The sequence below is a fragment of the Achroia grisella genome, unplaced genomic scaffold (genome assembly GCF_030625045.1).
Source record: "Achroia grisella isolate CSIRO2021 unplaced genomic scaffold, CSIRO_AGI_Agris_v1 utg109, whole genome shotgun sequence".
Taxonomy (NCBI): Eukaryota; Metazoa; Arthropoda; class Insecta; order Lepidoptera; family Pyralidae; genus Achroia; species Achroia grisella.
The window spans coordinates 9,892,118-9,918,462 of record NW_026712573.1 but is presented as its reverse complement, the minus strand read 5'-3'; the positions used below and the strand labels follow the sequence as shown (position 1 = coordinate 9,918,462).

Sequence of the window (26,345 nt, the reverse complement as noted above, 5' to 3'; positions counted from 1 at the left end):
ACGGACAGTAGGGAAAAAAAATAAGTACAAAAACTGGACTAGCACGTGGTAAGGTAGGGCAAGTATAGGGGCCCCAAGAATTGTATTCTATGGCCCTCTAATTAGTTAATCCAGCTCTTTCTATAAGTTACAATGACCTATTATTCAGTCAATCTATTCCGCATTATTACAGGTATCTAGCCATGTGATATTTTATATACATATTATCTAACATATGAAGATTGTCATTATCAAATAGTCACACCTCTTTTATCTCTCTTGTACCATATCTCCTACTATTATATAAATCATTGCGACAGTAAAGCAGATTAACGAATGTGTCATTTGTTTATTTCATTTGCACAGTGTTTCTTATTAATTCGGATTGTTATTGGTGTTTCAATCAGCGGAAAGTCTAATAGACATATACAATGGAACACATAGTTTTTTACAGTTATAATGAAATTTATTTTAGTCGATTAATACCTTGATGATTAAGATATTTAAATTAATAAAAATAAAATAAGTGGACAAAAGATTCTCCTGCATTCTTACTTATCTATTATTTCTTTTCCTAAGTACTTCTAATATACATCTAATAAAATAATTTAAAAAATGCTAAAATAAAATCACGGTATTATAAACAAATAATTTTGAATTAGACGAAAAATTGAGTTGTTTAGTTCGGGTAAAAGTCTCAATGATGCAGACTCATGGCGCAATTGACACCAAGGTCGGTATACATGAGATCTGTCGTAAGATGAGATCTCATTCTCAGTTCGGGTCTGGCCGCAGGAGATCACGCGCGCTGATCTTTACGAAACACGGATTGTAAACCACGCCGGTCACACACAAGTAAGTTTTATTTATATACATAAAACTTTATTCTAAAACGTATATAAATTAAAAGAAGAGTTTTTCAATTTAAATATTATATTATTTTACGGTGTAACATAGTAATTTTATTTTTAATTTCAATACGTTTATATATATAATATTATTCTATTTTAAAAATCTGAATATATATTTTACTTTTTCATTGCATTGTGGCATTTAAATATAAATTAAAAAAATACTTTATGAGTATAATTGTTGCTAAAAACTTAAATAATTTACTAAAACTAAGCGTATAATTATATATTTTTGTATCTTTTTTATAAATTGTATTATATAACTGTAACGTCCAAATGTATTATTTAATTTTTCTGTATAAAAATAAACAGAGGTACTGATAACAATATCGTAATTTAAAAAAATATTATGTATATTCCGAAAAGAAGATTATTTTAGTATAAATTTGACTTAGTGTTCACAATTTAGAATAGAATTTTGACTTTTGGATACAACAACAATTTACATACATTACAAAACAGAATTTCCTACGATAATTTTTAATTGGTACAACTAAATAGATACTTAATATAGTATTTATCCCTAAAAGCTAATGACTTCTCCGACTTCTTAACTTTTACCAAAATTTTGTGCGGTGCTACAAGCTAAGATATTTTCCCTATATTTGTTTTTACTCTTATAAGAATAAAAATGTCGATGAGAAAAAGAAGGAAGCATATAAGGAAAGTGCTTAAATTGCTAAAATAGCACGTCGTGTCAGTAGTGTATTCAAATATTGCCTTTTAACTATGAAAACTTGACATTTTTAATAATAATAATAATATTAATACTGGACACAACGCCATCTAATCCCAAGCTAAGCGGAGCTCGTGTTATGGGTACTAGACAACTAATATAATTACTTAGATTATTTTGTAAATACATATTTAATATATAGAAATCACAATCAATCAATCACACTAATGAATACAAATGTTTGCATCTTGCGAGGAATTGAACTCACGACCATCGTAAGTAAAGCGGTGACCACTGAGACCGTCATTTATTTAGCGACTATATGTATATAACATTACATGACAATGCTCTGTTTTGAACAAGTAAAACTTAACTATTTCTCTTAGAGGATTTCCGTTACATCGTGTAATGAACGTATCCACCTTATTTGTACATGCTAACAATGTGTTTGTTGACCTCATTCCAAGAACATTTTTTTATCTACCTGCTCATAGTTATCCTGGTAGTTCTTACGATTACTACAAGATATATTTTTTAACTGTTACTAACTGACCATACATATGTTTTCGTCTTAGTCGAACTGCTAGGGGTTGTATTTGAGTAATTAGAAATGTCTTTATATCCTAAATTTGGATTTAAATTTATAGTTTTGTTCTAATACAATTTTGTTTGTACTTCATTTCTTGGCGAACCTTACTGCAAGTATTTTTCATATATTGGTATTTATCTACATAAAATAGGTATATAAATTATAAAAAATACAACACCACTACACGCGCTAAGTTAAAATAATTGTTATGAAAAATTTTACAATATTCTACGCACTATTAATAATTTTTCATTATGTAAGATCCAGCTATAACAATAAGAAAAAAAATTATTATTGAATTGTTTAAGTCGTTAGAACTAGAGTTATACTCGTATATACGTACAATTTTAAAATATTTGTGGGGGAAAAGACTATTAGTGTTGGAGATTATTGTCCGCATTATTATGATACATTACCATGTCATGTCGAACTCCACGTGGTCCCCCTTGGAAACCATCGTGGTATTACTAGTACCGCAGATAATATAATATTCATGCTAATATAATTCCCACTATGGACTTGTACCAACGTATAGATACCATTTGCGCTAGCTACATTCATACATTCTTATTGATCCCTTATCTAATTCTAACTGTGATGGAATTTATCTACAGAAGTTCTAAGCCTTCTTTTTTTATCGTGTTGTAAAATCTTTTAAAGATCATCATCATACATTTGGCGGGGCAAATGGATGACGAGTGGTTGTGTGGGTTTCTTACCCACTAAAACACCACACGGTGTAACTACGAGGCCATTGCAGGACTCGCCAGGAGGCGTTAGCATTCTACGGCGACTCCGGCAGCGTTGGCTCAAACTGCAGATAGAGTTCTAACCCTAGATGCTTTTGGAGTATAGTTAGTTAGTTATACATCGGACAGAAGTTAACTTACTACCCCACCATAAGTCCTTTCGTGGGTTTAGAGTGGGACCTCCTTTTAAATTATAATTACAACAAGAATAGTAAACACAAAAGACAACTAATAATGGAATGGTAACCGTTGGTTATAGACATGAACAGAAATACAGGTACTACATATTATACTGTGACGCCCATAGAAGGTACAACTGACGTAGATGACATGAGACTTGTTGAATTATTCACCTAGTATTGTACAATACTCTGAATTTGCAATAGCAAAGTCGCAAAATATATGTAGCTCACTACGCGCAACATTTAACTATATATTTCGCTCAATTTACATAATATCCGTTTAGATTTAAGCCTATATATTATTCTTATATATAATCTATATTACTGTAAAATTTCAATAAAATCCGTTCAGTACTTTCTGCGTGACAGAGTAACAAACATCCATCCATGCTGACAAACTTTCGCGTTTAGAATATTAGTAAGTCTTAGCAGTACTATGTAATATTATCTTGTCTGCGGTAATACTAATAAAATACATATTTATTTAATTACATCTACTACTTCTGGGTTCACACCTACGGATTAAGCATATTGTTTTTTTTACACAATTTTTGCATACGTATATATTTAGACAAAGTATATATAATTACTTCGTAATATGTATTTATCAATGTGTAAATTAAAAAATTAATATTGTATTTGAAATATTTTTGGCACCTTTACGTCAAACAATGTATAAAGTATATACGTATATACGTATATACTACATACTGCATAAGATTATCATATTTATTTACATTTGTAAATACATTTGCACATAGAATTATCATCGCAAATATGGCACAATTTACAAAGAAAAATGTACAATCATAATTCAAAAAAATTTTTGGCAGTCAGTTGAAAATTGTACTTTAGTATACGAATACTATTAGTATTCAAAATAAGTCTATTAACTTACTGAATGCCGCCATAATCTATCATCTTTATTTGTGAATATGTCACGCGGTTACTTATAAACATACTAACGATTTTATGTATTTATTCGATTTTTTTATATGCGCACACAGCGCCATCCCAATCCATTGATTTTAATCTGTTTAAATTGAGAATTGATAATAATAACATTACATAATTAAGGACTCGGTATTCTTTAGAAAGTTATGGTAATATAGAGGGGAGGGGATAGTTAGTAACGAGGGCATATACCACATCGCTAGCAATATGCCATGTTGGGTGGACGTCCACGCCACGTTCCCTTTGGAATCAATCGAGATAAATTCCTGGTGAATTTGCCAAGATAGGCTAACTGACCTGACCTCATTTTCGGCTTAATATCCTCCATTGGTTCATTCTGGTTCGTGCACCATATCATTATCATAAATTAAAAAATAGTAATATATGTAGATGACCTACTAATAGCTGTAGGTTTGATTCAGTGTTAATAAATACAGACAAGGTATAAGTATTTATAAACGGTTTAAACAAAGGTTTTAAAATAATATAATATATATGAACACTGTTTTGGGACCGGTACTAAGAAGGAATAGCAGTGGCGCCTGTGCAAAATATAGACGAAAAATATCCAGCAAGTGACAAACCAAAAACTCTGGCTTTTGCAAAAATCTATGATATAAACTGAAACCGGAACATATGTATATGTTAAAATTTAAATTTTTCTCCTCACTATCTAATAAGTGTCTAATAAATTTATCTAACAAATGTATGGTCTAACAAAACTATCGCATTTGAAAGATATAATGTGGCACAGATAAGATAATATATAACTAAGACAATTATTTGATGTCTTGAATGAGAAATCTATCATTTCAATATTCTGAAATGTAAACTACACTATGATTTAGACAGATTAACAGCGTTTTGTTGTCATCGTGATATAGTAATTTGCAGGTATTTAACCTCTATGTTTTTTGTCTGTTGCTGGGCTGACTGTACATATTATCGGGAAGAAAAAAACAAAATGATATATTACAAGATAATCATTATAGAAGCCTGCAGTCAATGACAACTGTCATATTTCATCTACACGAGTGAATGAGTTACAGAACAATAACGTTACAGAGTTCATAAATTAAGATTTAATGACGAATAATATGTTTAACATTATAACCATGAATTCAATTTCTAGATAAACAAATTATGAAAAAATATTCCAATACTATATTCCAATACTGATGAAATTTGAAAAGAACTTTCATCTTTAGTGCGGAACTCGAATTTTTAAAAATCATAAATGTTTTTTTAAAACTTTCATATAATGATTGTAAAATAGTGTAGTGATATGAATTTAAATTTTTACTGATGATTTTGTACATTTATTTTTGAATTGGTACAGGTTGTTTCGTTATATGGTAGTCTCATAGGTTCTAATTATATTATGATTACAGTTTATCTACGTCGACCTAACTCTTAAATTATTTAACCACCTACCCTAGATACAAACTAAGGCAATGGTAATTCCAGTTTTATTATAAGATAAATCCAATTTAGCATATCCGCTTTGGGTATTGGTTGGACAATTTGGTTTGTGCAATTCTGTTGCAAAGATATTTCGATCGCAAAAGTTGCACCATTCTGATACTTTAGAGTTAGTAAGTGATTATAGTGGACGATAATTCTTCCGTTTTATAAGTATTACCTATTTCCCGGGATTTCTAAGAGTGTCCCTTCTCAGTTGATGGTTAATCTAGTGTATGATTTATATGTGCACCAAATTTTAGCACCAGATCATAAGAAAAGAACATAATATTCCAATAGCATTTGACGATGTACGAATGAATAAATGAAATTGTATGCCAATCCCACCGCGATGGAATTCAGTAAAAGATTATATATACAGGTAGACTGAGGTACATTACATTTAAAAAAATGTTGACTATTCAAAAGTGCTTAAATTAAGTTTATTTGAATAAATGATTTTCTATTCTATTCTATTCTATTCTATAAAACAAATTATTGTGTCTGTTTGCATTAGAAAGACATTGCTTTGGTTAGGAATAATAGATCATTATGGTGAACTTTATTTTATCCACGGCGGTTCTGAAAAGGGACCTAGTGCTTATTCTAAACAGGGAGTAATAGTACAGTTAATAAAAAAGGATATATGGTTAACTGACGTATATAATTTTCACCGATCGATTCATTCTACTTATCAGTCATAAGAATCAAAAGTATAAATTTTCAAACATGTTTTCTATGGTGAACTTAATTATGCATTTAACCTCGAATATATTCTCAAATGTGTGTTAATGTCAAATTGCTTCATAGCGTGGTCCATTCGGTCGTGGGTATTGCCAACTGTTAATTAGAAGGGTGGACCAATAGTTTAAGTGGAAACAGACATCTCAATACTGGAAGTTTGTTTTGGTACTTGAATTGCAAAAAAGCTAAGCTATGTAGCCGATTAGCTGCAATTGCTATTCTAGGTATTTGTATTGCAATCTGGTGATTAATGGCAACCGTAGCCAATTTACATGAACGGACAGGTTATCATAAAATTATAGCATCCATGATACATCTCATGCGTTGTCATTCCTGAAGACTAACTTATCACATTCCCGTATTACATTACTAATTTCTTTATATGTCACTTTTAAAACCGGAACACAGGTTGCAAACTGCAGGTGGCAGAATTAGACGGTGAAAGTGATTTTAAGGCATTTGCAGCCTTAGATAAACATTATAAGCTAGAGTTTTGTTTTTGTCAGATGAAATAAATAAATGTTTGATCAATTTATAATCATTAAGGTGCAAAGAAGAAATGAAGATACTAATATTAAAAAGAGGTAAAATTTGAGAGTTTGGATGTTTAGGGTAATCCCAGGTACCACTGATCTGATTTTAAAAACTCTTTTAGTATGGGATGTCCCATTTATGGATGAAGGTTATAGCCCATACTACATGACGCAATAACCAATAGGAGCGAAGCATCAATGACAACAGTTCCAAAAACGGGGAAAATGTGACACAGATGAAGTCAAGGCATAATAAAATCGGGGGATTTTATAATATAAATATAGGCATTTATACTACTTTCTACAAACATCTTACTAATATTATGTATGCGAAACTGTCAGTATGAATACATAGATATGTGGATAGATGGATGTTTGTTACTCTTTCACATAAAAAGTACTCAACGGATTTTTATGAAACTTTACAGTAGTATAGCTTATACATCAGAATAACATATAGACTATAATTTTTACACGGGTGTAACCGCAAGCACAGCTAATAATGATGTAAAATTACGTTTGTAGAAAGTAGTATAAATGGCTATATTAGATGCTTTGTTTCAATAGAATTCTAGAGATATGGCCTTCAGTAGAGGACGGCTGCGTATCTCAGTGATGTCAGAGCAATATCTTACCAAACAGTAAACTATGGTAGGGGACACGCATTTCTTAACTATTTTACGTCATATTTATATATCAAGAGTATGACCATTAAGCTGCATCATTTAATACATTCTTTTAAAGAAAAAGAAGGTACAAAGTACATATATTTTCCATACTACAATTCTATAACTACAAATGCGAAAGAGTTTTTATGTACATCTTCTGTTACCTACTATTTCATGACTAAACGGCTGAAAAGATCTTAAAGAAGTTCAAGGTAACGATAGATTATATAATGAACATAGGCATTTGTTTATAACATCATATAGTATTTTCTTTATCTATAATGCATAAACATAAACAAAATCAAATGCTGAATATATTATAAGTAAGCCCATCATACATAGACAGCTCTTCAGAATTAAGCTAGTAATCGATAATTTTAAATAAACTACTAAAAATTCATTGTTATTGTGATGATGTTGTTGATGATCGAGTATCTCCTTGAGCGATGATGTCTAGATAAACAGGGGGGCACTGCCCCTCATACGTATGTACTGAAACAATAGAATTCATTATTATCTAATTAAAATGAATAATCTGTCTATTATTATATATTTGCATATTCATTTCTGAACTCGGTGTTCACAAAATTAAAATAATGATAATTTCTTATTGCTGAATAATAATTAAAGAAAATTAATATTATGTTTCTTGTTTTGTATACGTTGTGTATTGTTTTGTATAATACATAATTATATGTAATAGAACAACGTCTCTTTTATTATATTCAAGTCTGCTTTTAGGATTAGAATATAGTTTATTTTTACATTAGTTTTAATACTGACTCTAACTCAAAATAATTTATACCTTTTGGCCTCTTATGCAAGTTATAATTTTTTATCACTATCCCTACCGTTCAGTATCGCTAGCTACTTCACTCGAAAAACTAGACATGTTTTTTTTATTAGTTTTGAGCTATTATCAGGAACTAAGACCTGTAGCACTGCGACCTTTTTGAAAGCTCGTTACTTAAACCCGTCAGTAACAAGATTGGAAGGATATTCTTAGAAGCTATGGTTTTTATCTCCTCAGGATAAAGTGTATACTTTCCAGTATATACATGAATGGATTTTCAACCACACAGACTGTGTAGTGTCGTTTCTAAACTGATATGAAACCCAAGCGATACATTTTTTGCAATGTTAACATACCTATTTCTGCTGGGTGATATCAAAATATGATAACACAAAATGTTAATTACTAATGGTTCTTTTCTATTGTATTCGAATATCAAACAAGCTTACAGTCCGCCTGATGCCATGTATGTAATATGAACATTTGCCCCCAAACCTTATGAGTTGCCATTTCGATGGATTTCAGTCTTGCCCGCAATCTACCTGATCAGACGACTTTGTAAAAAAGTTACCTCGATCAATCTATGATTATGTGAGGTCAGTCAACCAGAATAAGTATTTTTATAAAAAAGACTGGTTGTTTCCAACCGACTGCGCGAACGATGAGATTCTCGGTTTAATAAATGAATAGATAGATCTTCATAATTTTCATAATAACACAGCGACAATGCTACGGTTTTTTTATGTGTCTTTTAAGTACTGTCTTTGTCAAAACAGAATTACTAATGTTATTATCTCAATTAACTGGCAAATATACTGGTGAAGATCTTCTTAAATACCTAAGAGATATTTTTCTATTGACAGACAAAAACTGTTTGTATGTTTTTAGTTATTTATCTATTGATATGTAATGTTTCAAATAAAAATGGCTGTAATGGATTATGATGATTAACAAAATATGTAGTTATATATGGGTCAACGTATAATCTAAAAGAAGTTAGTTAAAATATATATAGTTAATCTAAGAATAGATGCATAAATGATGCACTTTATACAAGTTATATAATACAATATACATAATATATATATTTTTGTATTCAGATCAAACATGTCTACTGCATTACTCATCCAACCTTCAGGGGAGTTGTGGAAGAAGATCAGAGAAGAGCTGAACGAGAATGTAAATACACGTGACCAGGACCTCGCTACGATCAAGGAATGGTTGCGAAAGCAACCGCACCTGCCTGATGAATGGCGTAAGGCATAAATTATAATTCTTGAATTTTTTGTCCTTATACATAGACTTTTATATATATTTATAAAGGTAAAGGCCCACCTGATGATAAGTGGTAACAGTCAGCTAGGATACTCCTAGATGCTATGCCTCCATACCCTGTAATTTTACTCACTATAAAACCAAAACATAGCTTATAGAAGCTACTTTGCGGCTAGCTGAAATTTATGTGACAGATGTACACAGAGTTCACTTTATACATCTATCTCTAAGAATCATAAGATGAGACAGAAATGAACGTAATTCGTAATAAATTTACTACAATACGCTTACTGACCTGACTTCATATCTGCTTATACCAACCTTCATATACCGTTAGCGGAGGCAAGTGCCATTCTTTTATTTTCTACTTTTTCCTGTTACCTTTCTTTTATTAAGCATTAAAAAAAACATTGTTTACAAAAATATCATATTTTTAATCTCATTCATTACTTACGTTTAGTATTTCGATCATGACATTTATTCCTAAATATTAATTCTGAATAATCAACAATATATTTGCATATTACAACCATTAGTATATTCTTTCTCTTCTCTTCTGACCCTTCTCAAAATTCAATAGTTGTCACCTCTTTCTTCCTTGTGCCCCTGCAATACAGTGTTTCCAGCATAAAACAGTATTTTAGGAGGATTAAATTCATGAATTAAAACAAGTTACTTTTATTTACATAGCATTATTTTTTAATTTACAGATGACCAGTGTCTGATGTCATTCCTTCGAGGAAGTAATTTCTCCCTAGAAAAATGCAAGAAGAAATTGGACATGTATTTTACTATGCGTACAGCATGTCCAGAATTCTTCACTCAGAGAGATGTAACAAGACCGGACCTCAAAGATTTATTAAGCAGAGGGTAATTATCTTTTACATATACCTACTACTTATGCTATTTTTTTATTAGCCAGTACAGATAAGATAATATTAAATGTTTTCTGTAAACATTTATCAATTTCACATGTATGAATCACTGTAATAGTGAATCATACATGTGAGATGAAATTGGGAAATATGTGTCATAAATAGTTGCAAAATGATCGACAAATTTGCATCTATTATCTCTCTATTCACTTACTCTTAAAATTAAACTTTATGCCTCATTTTACATAACTGACATGAATTTCTTTGTTTTCGTTTCTGTATACGTACAATATTGTAATAATCGGTGCTGAGGTGAGTTAAATTTATAATAATAGTATAAGTACATATAAATACGAATGCGCATATGTCTGCTTGTTTATAATCTTTTCACGACTAAACTGCCAAATTTATCTATTACAATGAACATAGACTTTATTTTTTTTATAGGTTTTATCTTAAATTTAATCTGGGAAGGGGTGAAATAGAGGATGATGTAGTACTACTACTATGGTTTATATATATTATATAAACCATTCGTTTAAACACACATTTGCCTATGTATTTCTAAGGGGATCATCTAAGCGCTATCTATCGTCTGTAACAAACAAGTAGGAATCTATTTCTGACATATGTATATCTTAATACCTAGCTGAATCAAAACAGTCAGAATTTTCTCTAAAGAGTTGATTATTATTAGTATTCATACTTTTTTAATAAAAAAAAATAACTTACCAACCAAAGGAGCTAGTTATAATACAGATAAGAGAATATTACATAGTAATAAGGTTTTTAGACCTCTTAATGTTACCTACATGTCATTATCTGCATGATTATCATTAGGATACATGTAATACAACTATCACAATAAAAATCTTGCATTTTTATGTTTCATAGCATTTTCGTATCTCATTGACTTACAGGTCATGGCTTTAAACCATATTCACATAATGTTTTGCATGTTAAAAGCGAGGCCTTACAAGGAACGCTGTTTTTCCGCAATTTGACTCTAAATTGTGAATGTTCTATTCTCGTATATAACCACACATACTAATATTATAGTTTCAAAACTGTGTCTGTATATATATGAACTTTTCACGACTAAACGACTGTACGTATCTTAATAAAAAACATGCAGACAACAACAACAACACTCTATTTTATCACAAGATTAAATGACGAAGTTCTTTCCCTAATTTATCCCTTTAACTTTTATTTTCACAAATAAAAGTAGTCAATATCGTTCGGCAGAGTTCAATCTAATAATATAGGTATATTAAAAAATAATCAAAATTGGTTTTATAGTTTAACGTAAAAATCATAGAATTATCTTCACAATTACATTGCTAGCTGTAATTGCAACTTCGTCTATAAGATAAACAATAACATACGTTATGTCCGTTCTCGTTATATAATTTATGTTCTGTCAATTTTTATCAGAATCCGTTCAGCAATTTGTCCTAAAACTGTTACAAACCGACACACTTGAGTATTTATTAAATTTTAGCAGATTTATATAGTATATATAGTGTAAATTAATATTTGACAGTTCAGTGGTATAGCGGTTTAAAACACCGCCTTACTTCCGATGGTCTCGGGTTGGATTCCTCGCACGGTATATACATTTGTATTCATAAGTATGATTTTTTGTATCGATTAGGGTGTTTTCTACATATATTATGTATTAAAAGTATTTAGAAAAAATATATGTAAGTATTTATATCAGTTGTCCATAACACATAACACCCACCCATAACACAAGCTCTGCTTACCGTGGCACTAAACGGCGCTGTATTGATTGTCCAGGGTTATTTATTTATTTAATACTAATTGTCTAATAGTTAAAAATATTCTGTTCTTTTAGGCAAGGGCCAACCCTACCTGGATTGACGCCAAAAGGTTACCGGGTCATTCTTGCAAGAGGTAAATTACTATAATTAAATTTTATCATTCCATGTCAACACAAACAAGGTTCTTGACAATAAAATAATTAAAATGGCAGCGAAGTCAGTTAATTTAACAGTATCCGCTCTTATACTAACGTTGGAGGTTATGTAATATGGTCATTAGCACGTCAGTACATGGGTTCATAACTGATTAATATAATAATTTTAAATATCCATTATTGTCCATTAAATTGAAAACTTTTGTTTAATCCAAATGCAGTGTTATATGTATTTGTGTATATAAAGAACATTTTTAGTGTGTGTACTTTATAATATATAGTTTTATAGATTTAAGCATACATAGGGACGGACAGACAGCAACAGCGACTTTGTTTTATACTATGTAATAATGATGATAGTTCTACAACTGCAGTAAAATTTTATAAATTAATAAAGACAGGTAGACAATTTAAAAAACGTCTATGTAATCTTAGTCTCACATAACTCAGCCACCAAGCAGCTTGCTTTGTGAGCTGTATTTCGGTTGTTGGGTTAGATTAGACAAGCAAACTACAGGATAAGAGGCATGATGTGTAGTGGTGTTTATGTATACAGGCGATGGTAACCACTTACCATCAAGTACGGTAATATATGTATTATTTTTCTTAATTTATTTATTTTTATATCTTTATATATATTATTAAATTGCACCACCTTACTATCTCTGATCAGCGCGATGGTTGACTGCTAGAGAATACCATCAGGCATTAAGTCCGCCATATATACAATTTTGTGTGCAAAATAAAAAAAAAAGTGGTAATAAATAAATCAGCTTGTTTGCTATTCCAGTTACATAAATATATATTTATATCTTTCCAGCTTTGGATAAAACTCTAGACCCAAGTCATTTGAACAATGTTTTCAAACTCGCCATGATGATGGGAGATATCAGATTGAACGAGGAATTAGAGGGTGTGGCAGGAGATGTGTATGTTTTGGATGCCTCCATTTTGGCCCCCAGCCATTTGGGAAAAATATCCCCTGGAGCCATAAAGAGATTTTTAATATGTATACAGGTATGTAGGTACATTATATATACTAATATTATAAAGAGGACTGATCTGTTTGTTTTTTGCATTGAATGAACTCCGAAACTTCTGGACCGGTTTGAAAAAAAAAACCTTTGGAGACCTACATTATCGGTGATGAACACAGCAAGCGATATAATAGTTTCAAAAACATTAGAGATCTGTTTGAAAACTTCAAAATTGTAACCCAACCTGCAAATAAATATAAAAAAAATCTTGTATCGCGTAAATTGCGGAAATATTTGATAATAGACCAAAGGTTTTGTTTTGACCGGAGTAAGCCATAAAATTATTAGTGTTCAACTCGTGTAACTATATTAATACTATGTACTAAACGCGAAAGTTCAAAAATATATAATGTTATTATGAATCTATTATATTCAAATTCGTATTTTTAATCAATTTCAGGAGGCATATCCCGTAAAACTCAAAGAGGTGCACGTGGTTAATGTATCACCTCTGGTGGATGCTGTCTTGTCAATGGTAAAACCATTCCTCAAGGAGAAAATAAAGAAGCGGGTAAGTAAATTCATTATTTCTTCGAAACATACAAAGTTGTTGTACAAAGCGTTCTGTATTACACATGTACATGAATGACACCAGGCCCGAAATAAGGTACCACTTACAACTAGTGTTGAAAAGGGATGGGAGGGGATCGATGATAATTGGGATTAGTAGACCTATTCCTAACAATGAATAGAATAGAAAATCATTTATTCAAATAAACTTAATTTAAGCACTTTTGAATAGTCATAACAATTTGTTTTTTATCTACCAATATTTATTATTATACCTATTCCTAATTATATCAGATCGATCTATATGTGTTACCCACAAATTACTACGAATGGTTAACTCACCTGCCCTCATACTCAACTTAACATTTTCCAGTGTTGCTCTACTTGCGTATACCAATAATCCAAAGATCCTAAAATAATACATCGTATATATAAAATTCTCGTGTCACAATCTTAGTTACCATACTCCTCTGAATCGGCTACTATCTATTTTTCATACCCTTAAGTGATAAGGGTTGTCCACCCCTAATATTTTTTTTTTTATTAATACATACAACCCTAAATTTTCACCCTTCTATCTTCAAATATTTTTTATAGCGTTATTAATTTATGTGGCAAAACAACGTTTGGACAGCTAGTATTATATAAACGAGATATTTGCAATGTTACTATTTTAGAGCACCGATATTTATGTTTCTGTCACAAACGTCCTGGTCATGAGGTTGTCGGTGGATATAAACAATTATTACGTTCAAACAAATTTGTATAATGTGTACAATTGTAAAAACAGTTTAAAATAATATTACAATCATTTATGTTCCAGATATTTATTCACCACGATCTTGAGACACTTTACGAATATGTGCCTAAGGATATACTCCCAGTGGAATTCGGTGGAACTAGTGGCCATATTGACGAAATTCAAAGTAAGTTCAAAAGTTGATCTTAATAGTTAACTAGTTGTATTACACAGGAAACATTATTGTAAATAGGAATGCTGATGTAAAGCTGAATAAATGTCTTAATTATTATTATTATTATGTGAGTATATAGACAATTATTTGTTTGACAATTTGGCATTGTTGGTAATAATGCCATTTACGAAGTACCACGGTCTCTAAGGGGTACCCTAGAAACCGTTATGGTTTATTCCTAGTGTGGCCTAACCTGATTTCATTTTTATTTAATTATACTGTCTGGTTTATAAATCTTGAATAAATAATTAAACGAAATATCGGACACAATTATATATTTACATAACAAATATATATTCTATTTTTGCACACGATTTCTATAAAATTAAACAAATATTCAAATATTTGTACAAACGTGCACGTTTATATTATTGACATATTAAATTATTTCTTTCTGTCAATTACAGAAGCTTGGGAGAAGAAGCTGGGAGAATACAAAGACTGGTTCCTTGCTGAAGAATCAGTGATAGCAAACGAAGCCCTCAGACCAGGGACACCGACCAACTATGATGAGCTTTTCGGCATAGACGGGTCATTTAGACAGTTGTCTATAGATTAATATAGCAGAATATCATTATTTTTAATTTTCGTTTTTTACTCTGTATCAATGGTATATTGATCATGGGCTTTTGGAGGGAAGTCACAAAATACATTTTAGCTATTCATTTTTATATCATACGCTATTTTCGGTCAAAAGGGTTCGCTCTGAGGCCCTAACCTTCACCTCCCTAAGGGATGCGGATGACCTGTTCCATGTCCCAATTACATCGCTAAAAAGAAATCTAGTAGATTCTAGAGTCTATACCGATAGATGTCATATGTGTTAGGATGGTTGAAGAAATTGCCAGCTATATAGTACAATAATATTATATTTTTTGAGAAGTAATTATGAACGTATTTGCATTCATTGCTAAGGAATTCGATGTTGAGAAATTAAGTTTGAGTATATTGAGAGTAGATTATTTTTTAGATATCACAACATGGTTAGTTGATGGTACCAAAATTCGCAATTTAAACCAGCAAAATATATTAAATGACGTACAATTAATTTTAAAACCAAATAGTTTAAATGATAAACATTGTAAAAATGATTGAATATGGAATTTAATTACCTGTTAATCTTTACAAATTGAAACCCATAATCGACATCAATGGTAAATTAATGTAATAATATTAAGAAAAAATACACATATCAACATTTTATGAGGCACTGAAAATAACCTAAAATACCCATTTGGTAATAATGTCTCATATAAAAGGCGATGTTAATATTAAGAGAAAGGCAATCTCTTAAAGACGATGTGGTCTGTGATGTGACCTTGGTACTGTTCATGTTTAGTTATAACAATTGCCACTTACCATCATCTCATCACAAGGGTTCAGTTACTTGCCATTTCACATAAGTATTTTAAATTACTTTGAATTAGCAGGATAATGTTAATATAAAAAACTGTGTTAAACTTTCTTCACGGTTGTTTACAAATATATAAACTGGAGACCATAAATAATATTATATTGGTACCTTTATATAATATGTACATATGTTGTATGACAACATATAAGTTTAAAACACTGTTTGATTATTCGAAGTTTAACATTCATACTCATTTAACCGGGAAATACGTGTATTTTTTAGTATTGAACTTCCTGCATTTCATCGAATATTTGTTTCATGGGGAAGTGGTATGATATTTATGTTACCTCAAGACATCGCAGTAGAATCATGAAAAATAGCTTTAAATCGTAGTCCCATGTATTAGTAATAAGAGAAAAAGTAGGACTACGAGAGAATACTGTACTTATACTTAGTTTATACCTTATTGCTATATAATTCTACTACAATTAAATAGGGAGGAAATAAAATTTAGATGCCGCTCAGGACCTACTTCATTTATTTTTATATCCATGACGCTTGTTGGTGCTCTGATATTGTGATATATTAAAACATAAGGATAACATATAAGAAATAAGATTTTGAATAAAGTGGTTTTTTAAATATATTGCTGTTTATTGCTAATTATTACCTGCCGGCTGGGTAGTACAACATTGTTCACAATTACATTTTTATTAATTTTTTGTGAATACAATCTACCAAATAACAAAGTTAATGTAAATAAAACATAGTTATTTAAGTAAAAAAAAACAGTTACAATTATCAGATCGGACCAGCCACTACAAGCAGCAACCGTTCATGAGTATAACGGGTGAGCCAGCCATGAGTGCCCTCAACTACATTTTAAGGAGCCCAATGACCCATCCCACCAAGTCACCACCTGTTTGGACTATTAAGAGATACAACAATCAATATAGAATCTGCTACGCACTCAATCTTCTGCAATCAGATTATATTGTCAGCACTATGAGTTTTAAATAAGTTTTTTTCTACAAAAACATTATTATCAATCATTTTATTGCCCTTCTTATAAAAGATACTACTACTACAACTACTGATAAGAAGCGATTTAGAAGATGTCACAAGCGATTCCGGATTCGTTAGATATGTGTTAAAATTGTAGAGTGATGATTATCACCTCACCATTGTAGCGTATGTAACGCTACAATGATGATGATGATGTGATGTACTGTCACTACTTAATTTATTGAATTCCTATAATATCCGAACCGAAAAAGATGGACTGTGTGAAAGATGATATGATAAGAAAGGGAGTAAATAACGAGATGACTGCGAACAAACCCTGTTCGCAATCAGCAGCAATGGAAGAGAAAAACATATTACGCCGACCCCAAAATAAATGGGATAAGGAAGAAGCAGATGATGATCTGGGTAGTGAGTCTACAGGTGAAATGCTTGTACTACGTTAGCTAGTTTATTTGATCGTGTGTTACATGGCTTATTAATAAATGCGAACACTCAATGCCGTAGTGAATTCCTTACACTGAACTTAAATCTAAGTTATGTGGATATATATACAAATGGAAGAGTGTCGAGCGTTGACAGCAATATTACAATTGTAGGCAAAAGATTAACTTTAAAAGAACTAGTTCTTAACTAAAACCCTATACCGTACAGTTTCAGTGTATGTAGTTTTTCCATACTTCATTTTCACTAAATGTCTCATTTTGTTAATTATCTTATAGGTACCTTACTTATGATGGGACTGACCTACCAAAAATAATAGTTCCTAAAATAATAATGAGAAAAGAAAAAATATATACTAAATTTGTAAGCGTATCAATAAAAATAAAAACTGTAAAATGTATCATGAACACATTGATGACATTCTGAAATAATTTGCTGAAGAAATTGATAATCAATCCGCAAGTGGAGATGCATGGAATCTCGAGCTATAGATGGCGCCGTTACCCACCCGTGGGAAATAAATTTGAAAGAAAAAACAATAACAATATATATACACACATCTTTTAACTATTTTCGGTAACGTCAGTTCTTCGGGTTTTCTTTTAAAAATTGTTTACAATAAAGTAAATAAATAAGGACGCCAACGGTTAATTTACTTTATTATTATTATTATTATAAATAGAAATCCAATAAGGTAAATAATATTTTATTATAAAGTAAGCAAATAAATATACTCTAAGTGAGTAAATTTAACTTATGACGAATAAATAATTTATTACACTTAGTATAATTATTTAAGACACTCTTTTGTACGGTACAACTTTACATGATTATGTTCAATTAATAACAATCAACTTCCATATAAGTACACATAATATAATTATTCAGGATTTTATGAAATACAAACAAAGTATAATTTATTTCTACACATAACAGGAAATGTTGACCTACTGCATTGTTGGTTTCTATTCGAATAAATATTAAAAAAATTACACGTTAAACAAAATTAATATATATTTAACCATTTGAACCGACTTTAAAAGAATGTTTCACTAAATGTCACCATCTTTTATGCAGTGTATTCTATGATTAGTTTGTCAACTGCGAAGAAAGGTTGCACTTGTCCAAGTAGCACTTTTGAGTTAATACTATACTAGTACAACTTTAGTACCTAGAGTAGAGGCAATTTATAAGGAAGAGCAGAATCAATCTTACACAAGAATTGTTATGCTTGCTAGGTCATCCCAAGACTGTGTTATTGTAATCAAATTGTTTTTTAAAGAAAAAATAACTAATTTTATTTCATTTTTTCGCATCAGCATCGGCAGCTGAGTCCGCTGTTTCTTTATCATAATTAACTGATGTTAATGTTGAGATGTTGATAGAGTAGGTCATCAGTCAAACGTGAACGGCATCTATTAAAAGTAAGCCGTAATAATAATGGCCACAAAAAAGTACTTATTTCTTGTTACAAAGAGGTCAACATTACCTTTCCACAATAATAAAGTGGCTTGCCAACAGTCAAAAACTACAATAGTGTAACTTCGACATTTAGTGCAACTTGCAGTGAATATGAATACGTATAACTTAATGTATTCAATTGCTAGAATAATTGGATAACTGAACTTTCAATTCCATTTAAGGTCTTATAATGAGTTAAATATACGTATCGTTACACGGAAATACTTGAACTACAATTATTATTGGCCGCCATTTTTATTTTAGGTACAATGTCGTTAAAATACATATTTTGTAGCAATTCTGTAATAAAAATTTAATCAAATGACTCCACATTCATTCTAATTTAAAATTTATAAGCGCCAAATACTGACATGTACTACATGTAAAACATAACCCTACTTTTGTTTGCAGTTGGGTAAAACATATATATCCTGTATATTACAATGAACTAGGATTAAATTAATTTTCAACAAATTATATAACATCTCAAATCTTATTAATTAACTAATGCATTTTGAATGAGTTTTGATTTTTAAACTATAAAAGCTAAACACAAATCGCGTTTTGTATTTAGACTAAATAATTTTTAAATTATTCTCCATAATTAATATACAAAATATCTAAAATAGTGTTTTGGATGTATGTACATTTTATTTTTATTTGATACTTTTCCTTCTATAACATAAACCTCATGCTCATCTTATCATCCTCCACTGGTGCCCCGCCACCGTAAACCGTTAGCGCAGGCGGGTGCATTATTCCCTTATCATAATTTTAAAAAACCTGCGATTTCTAAGTTAACTTAATAAGTATTTTTAAAATAATTTATTTTACTGAATGTTAACGTCATTATATTGTATGGGCTTATTTATTTAAAAATCAGTCGTGATGTATTGCTTGCAACAATAAGCATGCGTGTGTTTACCATATAGACAGCATTTCCCAACAGTAAAGAGAGGTGAGGTCATGACAGAGCTGGTGTCTGGCAGTGCACGCGTTGCTTTGTGGCTGTTCGGTCGTCAGCCAAATCCGTGAGTTTTTACATAAGACGCATCTACAAAAATACGTAAGTTTACTTTTATAGTCAATGGTTTTTAAATTAAAAAAATACTTTTATTTTATTATTATTATTGGTTTATTCTGTAATAATAATTCTACCGAGAATTTATTTATGGTCCTTGCGAAATGTTTACAGTAATGGACAAGTACTTAATTGTTTATATTACTTTTTTACACTCACTTGTGACTTATCCGGATACTTTGTACTTACGAAAAATCTTTTGTTTGGTTTTGTCTGTCTGGATAAAAATATATAATATATAAAATAATTAATCCATATAACAAAATAGATTTTTTTAATTATTTAATTTTTTTATTATTCAACGGCTTTTTAAGGAGTATGCCTATATAAAATATAACAGTAAATTATAGACATATGGTACATATATATTAGAGACACCCACTATCTCAGTCCTCAATATAGACAATGCATAGATTATGCTATCATGGGAACTAAACGCATTCTATAATGTCCATGATGTGTATGTCATATGTTTGCCATAATTTTCATCAGATTTATTTTATGAAGTGGAATAGACAAACAAGCTAACAGCTCACCTGATAGGAAGTGAAAATTAAAAAAAGTAAGTTAATATTATGGATTTTACGAATTCAATTATTGATTGTATTTTCCTTGACAAAGTTATCTGATTTGTTCATTTTTGTATTAAAATTATTGTAAGTATATAGAATATATATATTGAAAAGGCACAAGATAGAGAAATAATATATAATTTTATTCCGAAATAGTATTGTAATAAATTTTTCACAGAAATAATTCAGTAATTCATAAAATAATAGATAGTTATTAGTTATATTGTAAATCCGCGATATTTTCTACAAAATGTATTTTTCAATACAGGTTATGGATTATAAATTAAAAAAAATATCTTTATATATATACCTTAACTAGCTGTTCGCTCCGGTTTCGCACGGGTGTACATTTATTATACATATAAACCTTCCTCTTGGATCACTCTAACTATTAAAAAAACCGCTTCAAAATCCGTTTTAAATATTTAAGCGTACATAGAGACAGTCAGAGACAGCGACTTTATTTTATACTATGTAATGATATTGCAAAACAATCACTTATAATGAGTAATATAAAGGTATATTACTCATCATAATTTCATTATTTAATAACTCATCATTTATATACATTGTATACGATTTACATGGCCAGAAAGCTTTGGAAAACTTGTCTCTAAGGTCACCATAGAAGAGTCTCATCAATGTCATTAAAATTAGTGAATTCGTATGAAAATATGCATTAATGGCATTTAATACCTGAGTTATGTTTTTAGAATATTAGCACGTTAACGTTAAGTGATGTAATATTTTACTAAACGATAATTTAAAATTTATTTTTGTATTCAATATCAATATTTTGTCTGATGTGTTCCGAAAACACGAATCACTTTAGCTCACACAACACAGAAAACATATGTATAAGAAATAACTTATTATTTTGTTACAAATTGTATTTAATAAACTTTTTATAATTTATTAATAGTTATACCTACAGAATTAGAATTCGGTGTAGGTAATATGCTTCTTAATTTTCTGTTTTATATTAAACCATATTTTTTACAAATAACCTATCTGGATTTATGTTCAGTCTATGACCCTAGATTTTTTCAAATAAATATATGACATCGCTCTCTGATAATGTAGGTGAAAAAGTAATTTTAAAACCATTTAATAATTTCTGAGTTTATCAATAACTAAAAATATATCTAACATGCATATTTATTTAAATATACTTCAATAATTTTTAACAACTTTTACAAAAAATATATTATATAACGAACAAAAATATTTTATTTTTGTTCGTTATATTATAATTAATATTAAATTGTATTTATTAATATAACCCGCAAAAAAATTGTGAATAATTGTTTAATTGTAAATATATAAATATTAATCAAAAGATGGAAGATAAGACACAAGACTTTATTATATTTATTTTGATATTAATCAAATGTACAATACTTATACCATTTGCGCTTTAGCATGGTGCGAGTGACTGTATTAGTTTCGTTTCATTTTCTATGTTTTGGAATTATATATACTAAGTGGAGGGCGTCGATATTCGCAACACAGTTTTATACTTCTGTGAATATCATCGTTTCTTCAGTAAATTAGTACACATATTTTCTATATTAAGTAAATAAAAAGAAAAACTTCTTGAAAGTTGCCGCTATTTACAAATTATGGCTTACTATTTCAGATGTACCACATTCGTAATGTTCAATCATTAATAACTGTGGTAACATAATTTAACTCAGCCAGAATGTTCCAGTCTACAAATAAAATGTCATACAGGCAACTGTCACCCACACCATGCTGCAGCGCATATAATATAATACTTAAAACAATTTGTAAACTAAGTACTCGTGGGTAACAGTGCTACACCAACTTTGTCTCTACCAACCAATATACGCTCTTCATATATTTCGCAACACATTGTCTTCTGTATGCCTGCGCATGTCCCAATCTCTGAAGGTCAGCTTAATCTGTATCCGGGCTACGTCACTGTCATAATACAATGACGTATTTCACAAGAGCATACGGTACATTAGTATATAGAAGTATACGGTATGTCAATGTGCTTACTATGGCCAAATGGTACTTACTCAGTGCCATAACTTTTATTCATTGATTTCACGTTACTAGGCCCATATATTTATATGAATATATTATAAATACGTTAAAGACTAACATACAATTTTATACTAATATATTGAAACTGATTTTGTGGTCACGGCACTGATGCCACGGTAGCGCCGATACACCATCCCCTTCGGCCTGTAATCCTACTTCCTTTTATGTCTTTCTGGATTCTAGAACTTGTTTTGCAAGTTAAGTGGCGGCAGAAATATGTGAGTTAAACTGCATCTTTTAGTATATATATAGTATATATGTAGTTATATATAACTCTAAAAAGTTAACTATGTCTATAGATAACTCTTTTGTATAAAATTAATATTCATAATATTATTCAATTGGCTCCTACAAAACTCCTACTTTTTCAAGACAGTACCGCAGCTCTCCCAGATAGAAAGTTGGTGATAATAGCGATGGTACTTAAGGAAAATAATAAGAAATAAATTATTCAATAACAATTATTTCATTCTACGGTTATTCAATATAATCCATAATATAGAAAATTACTTATTTGATATGCTATATTACATATTCTACAAGTATAGTAGACAATGTATATACTATTATATATCATAGTTAGTTTACGTTATAACAATTGCCACCTTATAATAGTTATAATAATTGTTAATTATTATAAGTGTTATCTTCCATAGGAATCAAGAAATAAATGCGTTCAATTGTCTTTTTTTTTTTTACTAAATTACTTGATTGAGTCAGATTATTCCTATTTTTTTGATCCGATTTCAAAGATTGAAGTTCTTAAATCGCCTCCAAGTTTCTATTTCATAATTATGAATATGTTAAATTTAATTTCTTTTTTGAAAGATACAGCGTAATTTGATATTATCTTTGGGTATATTTTTTTTAAAGACTAAAATTATTCAAATGTGTTCAGAAGCAATAAAATATGGTTCTAATTCCATGGTGTTCCCATACTAATATCACAGATAAGATAATATTACAGACTAATGTTGTGGTGACAATAAACAGTTGTTTTATTAAGTTACAATCACAAGTTAATTATTACGCCATTAGAACGTTTTATTATTTCTTAAAAAAAAGACTATATATAGGATTGTACGAAGTCAGGACGAGCCGTTAGTCTAGAAATAAAATATGTATGTTATATACAAACATAGAATAAAAAATCCCCTGACTGAAATATTCGTGGGTTGGGCGTATTACATAAGTCATACATAATATTTAATAAGTCAATGTCAAAAGTATGGTGTTATTTAAGTAATTATTCATGTATGGAATTCTCATTACAATGCTTAGAGTGTTTGACATGTTTTATTGAAATCATGTCACACATGCGACCAAATAAGCGAATATTATTTTGACAGACTGACTTTAAAGCAACAGTTGAGGAACATTATCATTGACGACCTCGGTGGTTTAGCGGTCAAGCACACCGCTTTACGACCGATGGTCGCGGGTTCGATTCCTCGCACGGCACAAACATTTGTATACATGAGTATGATTGTTTGTATCGGTCTGGGTGTTTTCTGTGTATAATATGTGTGTATTTACAAAAAAAAAAATCTATGTATATGTATCAGTTATCTAGTACCCATAACACAAGCTCTAGCTAGCTTAACTTGGGTCTAGATGGCTCAGTGTGAATTGTCCTGAGATTATTATATTATATTATTATTATTATATCATACCTCTGTACCTTATAATTTCGCTGCCATTTCTCACCCTTTAAGTAAAACAGGGTACAAAGAAACAGTATTAGAATAGTGCGAAAGAAATTGTCAAGAACATAAAGTAGATAAAAAAAACTAATTTATCGTACGTAGGTTATTCCTACATCGACTTTAAATCTGTGTTTCAAAAGATACGTATATAGTACACAGATAAATCATTGGGAATGGCCCTTACTGGTCTTGTTTCATTTCATTTATTTCCCATAATCTTATTGTTCTGTATCTACGTAATAAGGAGCATTAGCCAACGTTCTACTACCGTTACAATTGCATTCAGGCATTGAGGTATTATGTTCCATAAATTCTAGATAACAAGTTCTTATATAAAGCATGCAGTATCAGTAGTAATTTCTTAGAATTTGTTTTGTTGTTACGTAAACTTCTTCCTACATTTAAAATAGCTACGATCGCCAACTCGGGTGGCTGAGAAATTTCTTCTAAACTGGTACTTTTAAATTAGTACTTGGAACTATTATACATGCTTATATGATCCAAGGATCTGTATCAGACAGGAATAAAAATATGAAAACAATATTAACAAAGACAAATACATAAAATAATAAAAAGTACATAAGAGAGAAATCAAAATATACATAATAAAATTAAAACTAACAATAACAACCGCCTTAAGTGAATGAAAAGACACGGTCAATTTAAGGCTAAAAATTTACACGCAAAGTCTACCCGTTGTTGAAATACCATACCTCAATGCACTATACTGAACCGTTGCGTGCTAACTGCGCTTCACGGCATGCAACCTAACTGTAACACCCCACTTACTATTTTATTATGAACCTAGAAAACCTAGCCTTGCCTAGACCTCATAACTTTGTTTAATACTTTTCTGAGGGATAATTTATAACTTCTCTTTTAAATTATCCCTCAGAAACGCTTTATAATAAACTAGCAACTCGCCCCGGCTTCGCCCGGGTGTACATGTATTATATATATAAACCTTCCTTAAGAATCACTCTATCTATTAAAAAAACCGCTTCAAAATCTGTTGCGTAGTTTTAAACATTTAAGCATACATAGGGATGAACAGACACCGACAGCGACTTTATTTTATACTATGTAATGATATAGATACCTTCAAGATTATTCGAAAGAAAATCAAACACATTTAGCTGTTACTAAATAACTAGATCGTATGTAGAAATGAACAGTTTTGTATCTGCATTTCAAACAATACGAATACAGTATACTAATAGATCATTGGGAATGTCTTTTACTGGTTTTCATTACACATATTTCCCATAATCTTATCCCAAGTGGGATAGACTGAGGCATTCTGAATTATTGACATGCGTTGAATACAACATCACCAACCCACATTTCCTTCAGTATATTCGAATCTATCGCCTACTACCTTCTGTCATATATCAGCTTCATTCGGTTTCCTATTGGTGTATCCATCACTCGAGAGTTAGTCAAATATATGATTTTACAAAGTGTTTTCAATCCACATATCGATTTACTTAGGCTTAAATGAACCAAAAACTTGACGCCTATTACCTTCCGACATCTATCGGATTTAATTTGGTTTATTATCGGTGTTTCCATCACCGGAGAATTTGTCAAATATAATTTGTTTACAAAGTATTTAGTGTGGACCACATTTAAACCTTCAGTTAAGTAAATCACCAAACCAATAAACCACTACGCTGTCATTATATATATGTATGTGATTAATTTTAAATACATTATTAAAATTAAGTACAAGTATTTTCAATAATATACTTCAATCAACCTCTTCCATAAATAAGTTTG

The 26,345-nt window shown here is 30.3% G+C and overlaps 1 protein-coding gene across 1 annotated transcript; it reads left to right on the top strand.

The window, feature by feature from the left end:
• The first annotated feature begins 759 nt into the window (after positions 1-759).
• On the top strand, positions 760-16,127 carry LOC131844435 (alpha-tocopherol transfer protein-like). Its single transcript, XM_059193328.1, has 8 exons — positions 760-834; positions 9,340-9,494; positions 10,225-10,384; positions 12,251-12,309; positions 13,152-13,348; positions 13,769-13,879; positions 14,702-14,804; positions 15,260-16,127. Exons 2-8 carry the CDS (start codon positions 9,347-9,349, stop codon positions 15,409-15,411), a joined length of 930 nt encoding a protein of 309 aa, XP_059049311.1. The 5' UTR covers positions 760-834; positions 9,340-9,346; the 3' UTR covers positions 15,412-16,127.
• The last annotated feature ends 10,218 nt before the right edge of the window (positions 16,128-26,345 follow it).